Below are 12489 nucleotides of genomic sequence, written 5' to 3' on the forward strand. Positions count from 1 at the left end.
AGTGGGTTAGAGTGGTGTGGATACTTTCTATTGGAGACAATGCCTGGTGCCAGGTGGTGATGGTTTGAGTATTGTGACATGACAAGCATCACCTCCTAAAGCAGAAGGTTGAACAGAGCCAGACTATGGACTGATTAGCTGATGGGTCCGGATAGTTCCATCGAGCCCACTGTAAATGCAGAAGAGACTCCCTGTAGAGGATGACCAGTTACAAACTCGTCCCGATAACTGAGTTCATACTGAACGAAGGATGTTTGACTGCAGCTTATTTTGCATAAAATCCCTTTTTACTGCTCCAACACATTCTTCAGGTGTTTGAAAAAAGCAATCTAAGCTTGGATATGGAGTACAAAGTGTGTGAAACACTTTAATATACATAAATACATCAATATCTACAATGGTTCACAAACAATTCATAAAGCAATAAAAAGTACAATAGTATGTCTGAGGTGTTTTGCAGAACATGTAAATGGTAGAAACAGTAGTGCACACTACATGATGCTGCATTGTAGCACTGGACGGCACACCTGAATAATTTCACTTGAAAATCTCGGATGGATCTCAGACATGTACAACAGACAGGTCTACGTGCATAACATCTTGACAGAACATGGGTGTCAATGCCTTATCTTCTATTTCACGAAATGTTCCAACAAAGCTTGAAGGGAAGTCCCTTGTCAACATTGAAATTTCCATAATGTTATCACAGATATTCACACAACATGGATGGTTACTTTATTTTTCTCTGTTAGAGGTACAGTACATCACAACAAACAAGATCTTGAACAATTGATTTCAAAAAACCTTCATAAATTTGTCAAGCTGTTTGTTACCCCGACTCTTTTGGAAGATTTTTATATCCAATCTTTTAAATTTTTGAGTAGCATTTCAAAACAAACTCAGAATTAAAACTGAGAAAAATATGAAGGTTTTTATTTTAAAGATAGGACGCTATTGATATAAAGTCAATTTTTTGCAAGAGTCTGTTTTTTATGAGGTATCCTCAGCAACTCCACGTGATGCGAGTGCCACGGAAACCTTCCGCAGCGAGGTCTGGATGTGTGGATATTCCTGGTTCAGCTTGTCCACGATCGTACTGAGAGTATACATTCTGTCTGTCTGCTTGGTGGTTTCGGTATCGAGACCAGCATCAGTTTTGCACAAGCGAATGTATTTACCGTCCTTGACTTGCTGGTAATATTTCGCCTTCTGTTGCTTGGATATGATCTCGCTCATATTCTGCAAAGAAACATATAGAAATATAGCCGTTGAATGGCTTGATAACAGAACCAAAGAAAATCTTAAAACAATACAGTACTGTACAATACAACCAACACAAAAGCTGGGCATGTATTCCAACTGGCCAAACTGAGACAATGGGTGATATGAATAAAGACAAGCAAATGCTTTTACTACAATTTTGTACAGAAAGGCCTTGTGTAAATGTACATGGAGTTTTAGATAAAAGCATTTGCTAGTCTTTATTCATATCACCCAATGTTCTGTAAGGTAGTCTGCAAACTGTTTACATGTGCAACATACTGGTACAGGAAAACAATCATCAAATCCAAGACAATTCCAGAAGAATTAAATGTGCAAGGCTGTGAGTTACTTCCTCCAAACCGAAACACCTCAGTCATTTTACTCCACCTACCTTTTGCTTCTGTTCCATGAGCCTCTCCACATCTCCATCGAGAGTGTCTGCACTGCTCTGCAGTTGATTACAATTGACCTGTCTCTCTTCAAGTTCCATGCTCAATGTCTGTTGATGTTCGCGGAGATCTTTGATGTCAGCATCGCTGCTGTTAGCATCCTGAAAGAATTTCAATGTCATTAGGATGGCATAGTTACAGATGGCATAGTGTTTTTATGTCATTCCAAAGGGGCTATATGCCGGTCTAGTGGTAAACCTTACATGAAGTTGTCAAGACTCATAGTCTGTAGAATGTGGGATTGGTAATGGACAAAGACACATTTTTTGAATGGGATGTAACAAAAACTCATTGTACCTGGTGTCTGTGACAGGGCAAGCAGACGACCCCATCCAAAGCTGATGTGGTCTGTGGTGGACTCCTCAGTCTCATGAGTGTGGCCTTCGGTGTCTGGGCTATGGACGAGACTGTCCACAGGCGAACCAACTCGACCATTAGAACGGTATAAACTCAAACCTAACATACCTGGATTGTATTTTTAATTTTCTTTTTGGTCTCTGCAAGCTGTCTCTGGAATGTTCCCTTTGTAATGACTTTTTTGTTCATTTTTGTTTGGGCATCACCTCGAGTGACGATGGTGTCTCGTCGAGATACGGCCTTCTCCATCTCTTGTATCATCTTCTCCTGCTGCCTCATCAGCTGGGCATAGCGGACTTGCATACGATGGATCTCTGCCTTCATGGCCCGCACCTCTCCCTGGCCGACCTCAGAGTCAACAGCTGCACGCGTCTCTTGGGCAAGCTGAGTTTTTTTCTCCCAGAGCATGATTTGGCGCCTGGCAAATAAAACAACACAGATGTTGCAAATCATTGTGTCAAACATCTTCTCTGGGATGGTAATTGATTTGAAAAACTAACATCAAAGCTAATAAAGGTGTCAAAGGATTCAGAGTCCATTGCAACGTCATTTTCTCTGTCAGTCTCTAATAGTTTCTACCGGTATTGCATAAGGGTTTCTTCACCAGTTGCACAGGTACTGGCTAAATAACAAATGATTCAGTCTTATGCCCCTATTGCTACTTACTCGGCCTCAATCAAGCTGTTCAATAATCTCTCCTTTTCTTCCGAGAGCTCCTCAAGGCGGGCCTGCATCTCGATTGATCCCTTCTCTGCTTCCTTCAGGGACTGAATAAAGTCAGTCTCGGTCAGGATGTTCTCCTGCTGTAGATCGTGGTTGACTCCAGCCTCCTTGTGAAGCAGCATGTTCAGTTTCAACATGTCATTCTGCATGTTACGGATGTTGCGCTCAATACATGCCATCTCATTCCTCTGGCTGTCAATTTCACCTAAAAGAAATTTGATGCCAGGTCTATCAGGATTTGGTGCCCTATACTTTCATGTTTTCTGATTTGGATAAGATGTTTGCCTTTAGGAAACTTTCTTTGAATAAAGGTATAATCTAGGACCAACCTGTCAGTTTGGTGATTTCGAGGCCTATGTATCATTTTTATCAATGGGTGCATCTTTATTTAAGCACATCCAATGGAGAGACTATAGCTTGAGTTGAAGCAGTAGGCTATAGCAACTTGGTGGACCAAATTGAGGACTTTTGATAACAAACAGCCTAGACTTTATATTAGACAAATTTTTAAACTGAATTTGTCTGTGTCTTTTTTCTATCATTTCTTATGATTCATAAGACTTACATTCAATTCTGATCTTTTTCTGCGAGATGATCGTGAGCTGTTTCTTGAGTCTCTCCACGTCTGTCGACTGGACGTCCTTCTCCTTGCTCAGTTTCACCAACTCGCTCTGCTCACGAAGCCACATCTGCTGCAGCTCCCCGATGTCTGATAAACGTGCATCGATAGACTTCTGGAGCGAGTTGATCTGGATTTCCAATGGACCGACCTCTACACCCTAAAAAGAGACAGTAAACTGGTTTTTGGGCCGGGAGCTTTGTAATGAATTATTGAGAAGTCTGTGTGGTGCTGGCCAGTCATGGTTTGAAAGGACCTGGCCTATTTTCTCATTAAATCAATTCAAAATACAGCTTCATCAAACACTGGTGAATCCATACCTGTCGTTTCTATTTCATTTGAGTTTCTTCAGAATTTCATTCCCAACACATGGCATTGGATCAGGATAGATCTACGACTACGAGGATTAAGGAAAAGAAGCATTCTGAAACTTATTCAGTTTGGGCGTGTCATCTGAGAGAATGCAGGTCGAGGAGGTGACACCAGCGCTATAAAGATCTTACCCCCGCACTTGTAATCATCTGCTCCAACTTCTTATTGAACTGGTCAATGATGCCTTGCTTTCTCTCAATGATGGCGTTCCTCCTGACAATCTCATTCTCACTTTTCGTAATACTCTCGTTCTTCACTCGAATCTCATCATCCAGGCCGTCAAAGATCTTGACAAGACGTTCAATTCTTGACTTAGTGTTCGAAACGTCAAGAGCATATCGCGAAATTTCATTCTCGACTTGGGCTACTTGGGCTTCCTGAAAAACAATACCGAATAGCACTGATTAAAGAAGTAGGCATTGAAAAAGACTTGTGAGTAAACTGTTCACATGAAGGGCTGATGCACAAGCTCAGAAGATGACAACATACTACTGATGCAGGAAAGCTGGGCACAATCAGAGTTCTACTTCCACATCTTCTAGGCCAGGTGAATCTGTTTAAGAAGAGTCTATTCGCAGGTAAACATGGTCTTGTTTCATCACATGATGGATGGGGTCAGAAGCCAACCATCGCAAGCTTCTAAGTCGGAACCCATGACAACAACGAATATGACTGACAACTTAACCACTGGACCACCCCACCCCTTGGTATCCTATACTGGGACTTACCAATTCTTTGGTTCGACCTCTCATCTTTCCTGTGAGTTTATCAGTGTAGATAGCAGCTTTCTCCATAGTCAGCTGAGACCGGATCTTTTCCATTATCTCATCCTCGAGTTTGACTTTCTCCAGGTATTCTCGCTCAATCTGCTTGCGGAGGGCATTCACTTCATTCTCACGAAGTTGTTTATCCTGAAGGGAAAGAAAATTGGAAGATAGTTTAGAGTCAGAAATTCATGAGGACAAAAACCATCAGCTAAGAAGGGGAGATCTATCACATTGCATTGAACAAAGATGATGGCCATAGTTAAAAATGCCTGCTCGTGACGAAGTAAGTCTGCAACAAGTCAAATAACCAAAGACAGAACATTGAAATACATCTCAACAGAATATTTCAAAACCTACTGTCATGGCTCTGTTGAGTGCCTGCTCTGTCTCGTGCAGCATCCTGGTATAAGTTGCATACTCGGCTTTCAAAGCCTCGTGCTTTGCCTGGACCTGTGCCAGCAGCTTTTTCACCATGGCGATGTCGACCTCCGTCTTATTCAGGATCAGAGTCAGCTTCTCGTTCTGTTCTTGCTCTTTCCCGATTTGTCTTTTGAAGCCGTCAATCTCTGTCTCAAGTGAAAGGATCATCTGTTGTTGTTGGCTGTGAACAGAAGATTTGCACGAGGTTAGTCTCTTAGACTATAGACTGGAGGCTTTTTGAAGGGTAGTGCAGCAATATGAATTATGATGCCTCTGTTAGCAGGACACCGTCTCTATTAAGGACATTGATCCTGCTCCGTAACTGAGCATTTCCTTTCAGTGTAACCGCTGTCTGTACTAAGGACACCTCTACACGTACATCATGGCCATCATTTTCAGTCTCAATAGTGTCGTTAATAGAGAGGTATTTACATTAACTAAGCCTTCCCATCCTGAAAATCTACTTACTTGAGTGCTTCATTCATAGCAGCATGAGCTTCATCTCTTCTCCTCATACCGATCAGACTGCTCGACCACTGCTGGAACAGCTGCTTCTTCTCAAGATTAATCGCTTCAATCTCAGTTTGAGCCTCCATCAACGTTTCCTTGGCAACCTTGGTCTCCTCCGACTGGGCAGTGATCTGAGCGTCATACATGGCGATCTCCTCCTTCAACTTGTCCACTCTCTCGACCAGACGATCTACAAACAAGTCCTGAAGTTGTTGAAGATAGAGAATTAGAAATGTCTCAAAAACTTGCCAAATGCTACTGACATGTACAGGTTGGCCAAAAAGACAAAATCTTTAAAAATGGCTGGGTTGTGACCGGCACAGTGAAGCATTCCCAAATAATGTCTGCTGGACAACTTAGGTAGCTTTACTCACTTTTGATGCCTGATCAACCACATTCGGCTTAATCTCTGTTCTCGTACCTGTTTTTGTTTCTGAATTTCAGACTTAGCAACTTCTGTTTCAGCTTTCTCCGCAGCTCTTCTCATCACAGCGATATCTGATCGCACATCTTCTTTCGCATTATGCATGTAGAAGATACGCAAGTTCAGGTTCTCGACTTCTTGTTGAAGTTCGGCAGCTGCAGGAATAAACAAGAATGGTTGTTAGTACTAACATACTGTATTCGTCTTGAAATTCAGTTCAATCAAATTAAACTCAAATCACGTAATGTCACAGGCCAAACCCTTTGTGAGAGTCAATTAATTCTCCGACGTTTTGTGGGTAACAGCAGATCCCGTCATCATACTTACTTTTCTTTTTCTCACTGTTGAAGTGACCCTGTGTCTGTTTGTACATGCTGCGCACTTCAGCTAGCTGTTGCTCCTCTTGGTTTTTCTGCTGATTGACAGAGGTGTACTCATCGTGTTTGCCCTCCAGGGTCATCTGGTAGCGAGCAAGTTCCTGTTGGACGCCATAAAGGTCAACGCCAGTATCTTCTCGTTCTTTCCTCTTTTTAGTCAAAGCCTCAACCTAGAAACAAAACATATACATTTTAGTTTTTGAGGATAACACCTTTTGACAAAGGGGCTCTCAGCAAGCACAATTCCAATCTTCACAAAGAAGAAGAGACACCCTGTATGACAGGGTTGTAGTTAGTGCGGACACAGTCAAGGATACCTACCAATTCCCTTAGTTCAAGCGTGACTTTCTCCTGTTGCTTGTAGAGATGTTTCTTCAAAGCCCCTTGGAATCTTCTCATGAGTGGCTGAAAAGGAGAAAGTCTGAGTGTTAAGCAAATGTTACAAATGACAAGATATCATACATAAAATCTGACTTGTTTTTCTATCATTTGGGAGGAAGTCCCTCGAGTCGTTTTTTACAGACAGTAAGCATCTGAGCAAAGTGTGGGACATGAAGAAGTTCCTCAGTTATTCAAGCACCCAGATAGGATACTTACATGATCTGGGTCAAGGACGACCAGCTCAGACTCTCCATCATCACTCTCTTCTTCTTCTTCTCCTTCATCACCGTAATCTCCACCATCATCACCGCTGTCGCCGCCATCACTGTCACCACCACCATCACCAGGGTCACCTGATGGCACCATGTCTTGGATCGGGTAGTCTGGCTCAGCAGGAGGTTCAAAGTCATCTAAAAATACAATTCCTCACATAGTAATTTGAGAAATCTATTCATGATAAATTTCTTTGAGGAAATCTTTAACCCATCAAAATAACCGATAAAGCCAATGTGCCATTGCCAGTGCAATGCCATGTTTGTCTCAGTTTGTCAGATTGGAAAATGGTCTCATTCCCCATATGTCTCCATTTACATCCAACATCCAAAATCGGAAAGTATAGATCATTCCATACTTTATAAGCAGGTTGTTTGGAAATAACCAACAGCTACCAATAGTACCTTGTTCATCCTCAGGTTCTTGTCCACCAGGGGCCTCCTGCTCCACTGGCCAATCTCCTTGCTGGGATGAAGGTTTACCAGATCCAAGTCGACCTGATCCACCTGATCTAACAGACTTTGCGGACATTGCAGACCTGCTAGCTGGTGATCCAGTAGGTTCAACTGCGGCTTCTTGAAATGTTAGAAATGAAGGCACTTAGTTTGACAAATAGTAACAATTGGGTAAGGAGGAATGGGAGGTGCTCTGCCATTTTAGCACAAATCATTTTATTGAGGCAATTTGTGATAAATGAAGTTGTTTATGACAAATACAATAAACATGTCACATCCCAATCACTCTCACCAAACATAAGTTCACCTTTTGCATTTAATAGTGAAAAGTAAGCCATATCTTACCTGAAGTAGCCGATACAGGTCTTGAACCAGCTGGGGCTTCCTCACCACGCTGAGACGCAGCAGACCCTGACTTCTTGGATCCAACACTACCCTTGGACGCTGCAGACATTGGTCTTCCCTGGGCAGATCCAGCAGCAGACGCAGGTCGCCCAGCAGAACTCCTACGACTACCGGCAGCAGATTGGGCTTTCTCTGGTGTACCTGCTGCTGATCTTCTCTCGCTGCCTGCAACTGAAGCCGGTTTCTCTGGTGTACCAGACCCAGAACCTCTCACACTGCCAGTGGTCGATGGTAATCTCTCCATACTTCCGGTTCGGCTTCCTCCTGGAGTCCCGGCACCTGATGCTAGCCTCTCAGCAGAACCTCTGTGACTGCCACTGGCTACAGACCCAGCTTTCTGAGAGCCCTGATCCTGAGCAGCAGATGTAGGACGGGATGCTGGCTTAGAGGCTGCAGAAGTTGGCCTTGAACCAGCCTTTGATCCAGACTTGACACTAGTTGGGCGCCCAGACTGAGGACGAGAACCAGGTTTTCCTGATGGAGGCCTTGAGCTCTTCTCATTCTGACCTTCAGGTGAGTAGTGACCGGTATCAAACTGAAACAAAAACCAACAGACAGTTTTAGAAGGTGCCAAGTGACTGATTGACATGATGAAAGAGATGTTAGCTATGATTATGACTTAAAAACACCAATACTGCCTTTAATCACTTCACTACTGAATATTTTTGACGTTATTCGGTGACAGTTGAGTAATGGACTCTATAGAATCAGCCAATGAGTCTACAGAAGAATATTTGAATGATGTCCATTCAATGTTTTGATATCTTCAAAAACAATTTAGCAATTTATTGAATTCAAAGAAAATTTACTTCAAGTGTCTATATTTGCCAGAGTGGGTCATATCTTCCAATTTTCTCCAGACCAAATAGACTAGAACACCAGCACTAGAACTTATCGAGGCAGATTAGACAGAATAGTACTTTTCTTTACCTCCTGCAGAGCTGCAACAGTAACACCAGTCACAACTCCTTCTACTGTCATCCTGGATGTAGCCGACCCAGGTCGGGATCCTGTACCCTTAGGAATTTCTTCGCTGCAAAGAAATGAAATTTGTTTCTAATTATACTAGTAATAGTAGGCCTATAGCCATAGGCCTGGCTATGACTTTATGAGGGACCATGTCAGATGACCACTATTATTTACTTCTTAGCACTTTTGTCAAAGCTACCCCACCGGAACCACAGGAAAACCCGTCAGGCAAGTTATTTTCGTATGTCGCATACACCCATGATTTGATGAGCAGAAGCCAGAACTGTCAACTGAGTCTGTCTGAGTATTAGACTAGAGTAAAGTCGAGACCATAGCCCGAAAAAAAGTTGGAAAATCGTTTATTTTTTAGCCAAACCGATTGGGAAAGTCCATAAAATGTTGACATAGATTCAATAATTCTTTATATTAAACAATGTCTCAAGAAAACTGTTTTCTAATGCGAACTTAAGCTCCTCTGGCAGCTTTATTTCATCATTTTTGTCTCACCTATCCTCTTGGTCCGCCATGATGTGATTGTTGTTACCACGGGTTTCCACTTCGGAAATTTTCCGGAATTACCCGAAGTTGAATTGCGGTTGTTTCGCTCCCTGACCTTTTCGCTCCAAATCGAAAAGATCAGGGAGCGAAACGAACGGATACCTCCGAAGTTGATGCTAAGGTCTCGTTGGGGAGGTTTTCCCAAATGTACGCGATGATGACGTGTCCCATTAACAGGACGTTACATCTATTTTAAAATGCGTTTCCAAAGTGATTGCATGATGTCATTAGTTACCAACATATGCCTTAGAGGGGGCAGAATGGCACTGTTTAGACAAGAAGCCTCTCCAACAGCCCCAGGAATATTGGATAGAACGGCACAGTACTAGGTCCCAGTAATAAATATTGCCATAAAGACATATGATATTGTTCTGGGACTTATGTAAGATTAGTTCTCTCCGCCAAACCCAAGACTGAAGGATTAAAATCTTGTGTTTATCGGCTAACAAATGCAAACACTTCCAATGAACCCCCTACAAGAGAAGAGTGGCTCTTCTTCTCTCCGACTTTGACACCCTACTGCGAACATATCAATAGATCAGCCAGCGGTCCTCGGTGTCGCCGCGTGGGTTACGTCCAGTGAAATTGTTTGCAAAGGTCAGGGAACCACGATCTGACATCCATAACCAGCGTATTCCCTTTTCATGCCAGTTACAGTCGGGTGCTACACCACAGTCGGGATAGTGGCAGCCATGAATTGTTGTTGAATTTAAAACTGTTAACTGTTTACGTCAATTTACATATAATTAGACAAATGGTATTTGATTAGGGATGGCAATTAAAATTGCCGTTGAACATGTACATGAAGTGCAGTGATGTACATAATTCAACATGTCTGGCTTGAAATTTCAAACTGCGCAGTTCATTCCCGCCTTGATTGTATGACTATTTCTACAATAAAAACCCTTTGAAACCAACCCCGTATACCTTTATCAGGAATAGATACTGTGTCTTACCTTCTGCTGCAGCCGTTTTGATTTGTTTCGGAAAATTTGAAGGCATTTTTACGTTTGAAATCGGAGAAAGTGTTCCTGCGGTGTTCTCCGCATCTCACACACCAACCGACTGGCGTTCAAATCAACCGCGGCCGATCATGACCAAAGACAATACATTTGACGTAACAGCATCCGGGCACCCCCTTGAACCAGGCCGGCTAGTAGTTATCTGCTCAACCGAGACCTTTGTTCTGTCAATGATCAATATGACAGGCATTGTTAAAATGTTGGATTTGCTTTAGCATACATACTTGTACATGTACATATGCTGAGCTGTGGAAATGCATTAGGCAGGTTCCGTAAGCCAAAAGACGATGTAAATGCATTTTATATCGACGATTTTTAAAAAAATCATTTCCCCAATTCCTTCTACAACCAAGTATAAAATATGGTTCAGTGTCGTGTAAATCAATTGTTTCGAAACCTGCAATCATTCGAAACAGAATACAATTGCCAACTTTGATAGCATGATATCAGACTTGATTCGGTCGGGTCACTTAATGGGTTGTCCATTCAACACTCCTGTCTCCTGGGTAAGACGAACTAAAAATGAGTGATCCAATCTTGCCAGGCTTATTATAAAAGCTTCAGCCGTCATTGGATTGCCCCACCTGGAAAAAATTGGCATGTGGGTATGTGGGTATGTGGTATGTGGTATGGGGTTTTAGATACTGCCTTAACCAGCAACAGGTTGTGAGAGACAGGGGCCGACGTCATGAAAGACATGGCGGGGCCCAAGTCATACAAGACAGAAGACTGTTTCGCCCCTCACATCCATTCTGAACCATCAGAGTTAATTGGTCCGTTGGTGTAACGGAGTCCATGTCGGTGGAGTGACTCCAAGGCTTGAGGGTCAAGATGCTCACACCAGCCGCCGGCTGTGAAAGACCGGAGACTTCTCGTTTACCACAGCCAACGAGTTCTGCTTTCGAGCGAGTGTCGAAGGTCTTGGTATCGTTAAAAGTCCGTTAGTGGATGTGATGTAGACATGGATGACAATGACCGATGGTGAGATATGCCATGGCAGGAAATGAATACTTTGATCAACTTTATTTTGCAGAAAACAGGAGCCCTTAATCACGAAATGCAGTGGTGTAGAAGGAGAAGGAGTCACCTCTTGTACTTCTACTTGTAATCCCTGGGTTGTCTCATTATTTCATTTTGTAGCATTTAATGTATATCTTTTGAAATAAATGACTTGTTTAATATGACTGTTCAATTCTGTCTGGTAATGAGTAGAAGGGTGGGAGAGGTGTCATGACACTATTGCTGACCATTTCATCATCTCATCACTTTAGTGAGTGGAAGGGAGGGAGAGGTGTCATGACACTAATTGCTGGCCATTTCGACATCTTATCCGGGATCTCATCACTTTCGTGAGGGAGCGAAGGTGTCATGACACTTAACCAAACGTTGAAGTCAACAAGAGAAATTTATATTTTTTATGACTTTGGGTATGAATTCACATGAGAAAGAATCTTGTTCAAAATCTGGTGATAATATCTCAGCTGATTTTCATTGACACTGCCATCAACTGAAAGTAAACGAAAAGTTTTAAAATAGTTTAAAAATTCCATTACAACTAGCGCCAAAGCCAGCCACGTGCTATTTTCCCGACATTAAGTTCTCATTAGGGACTTTTTGTATTCATGCGCGGCCAACCGCTAACTGTAGTACCTAATCATTGATTTCTCGGTCCTCACAGTATGTCAGTGTTGATTCAGCAGTTGTTTTGGCAAAGATATGTTTTGTTGGAGTTTCTGAAACCTAGAGCGCTACTCAATAGGCGGCTAACAAGAAACTACGCATTTACTGTTGTTGCCGACGTATGTGTACACTGAACTTGGGATGTTGGTCCAGTGTCAGTTGGTGCGTTTTTCGCTGATTTGTGCAACATTCAACATATCTCAAAAGTTCAATGGTTGACCCTCGGGGTTTTTTTTGTTTTTGTGTTGCGTAACCAACTGTCTTTCATTGGATAATGGTCACTGTAAGAATTATTCAGAAAGAAATGTATAATATTTGGGGTTTTTCGTGATTGTCCGGCCCAATTGGCAATATTGCCATTTGGGATGGTGAACAGAGCTAAGAGCAAATGCGACGCTTATGATTTATTTAAAGAAATAAAATGCCCGATTTAACATCCTGCAGAATCAGGGGAATCGGGCGTTT

General features: G+C 42.4%; 1 protein-coding gene across 2 annotated transcripts; it reads right to left on the reverse strand.

Moving 5' to 3' along the window:
* Positions 1–342: 342 nt before the first annotated feature.
* Positions 343–10402, reverse strand: LOC135483836 (coiled-coil domain-containing protein 40-like). Of its 2 annotated transcripts, none has more exons than XM_064764894.1 (17): positions 10279–10402; positions 8726–8828; positions 7736–8330; positions 7340–7510; positions 6879–7072; positions 6603–6686; positions 6232–6451; positions 5902–6059; positions 5439–5683; positions 4908–5151; positions 4512–4694; positions 3915–4160; positions 3358–3571; positions 2736–2997; positions 2178–2487; positions 1655–1813; positions 343–1239 (listed from the first exon to the last, which is right to left on the reverse strand). In XM_064764894.1, the coding sequence occupies exons 2-17, from the start codon at positions 8774–8776 to the stop codon at positions 991–993; spliced, it is 3585 nt and encodes a 1194-aa protein (XP_064620964.1). In that variant the 5' UTR covers positions 8777–8828; positions 10279–10402; the 3' UTR covers positions 343–990. The 2 variants fall into 2 exon arrangements, with proteins under 2 accessions (XP_064620964.1, XP_064620956.1); XM_064764886.1 differs by lacking the exon at positions 10279–10402 and adding an exon at positions 9272–9298.
* Between the last annotated feature and the right edge of the window lie 2087 nt (positions 10403–12489).

The sequence above is a fragment of the Lineus longissimus genome, chromosome 1 (genome assembly GCF_910592395.1).
Source record: "Lineus longissimus chromosome 1, tnLinLong1.2, whole genome shotgun sequence".
Classification (NCBI taxonomy): domain Eukaryota; kingdom Metazoa; phylum Nemertea; class Pilidiophora; order Heteronemertea; family Lineidae; genus Lineus; species Lineus longissimus.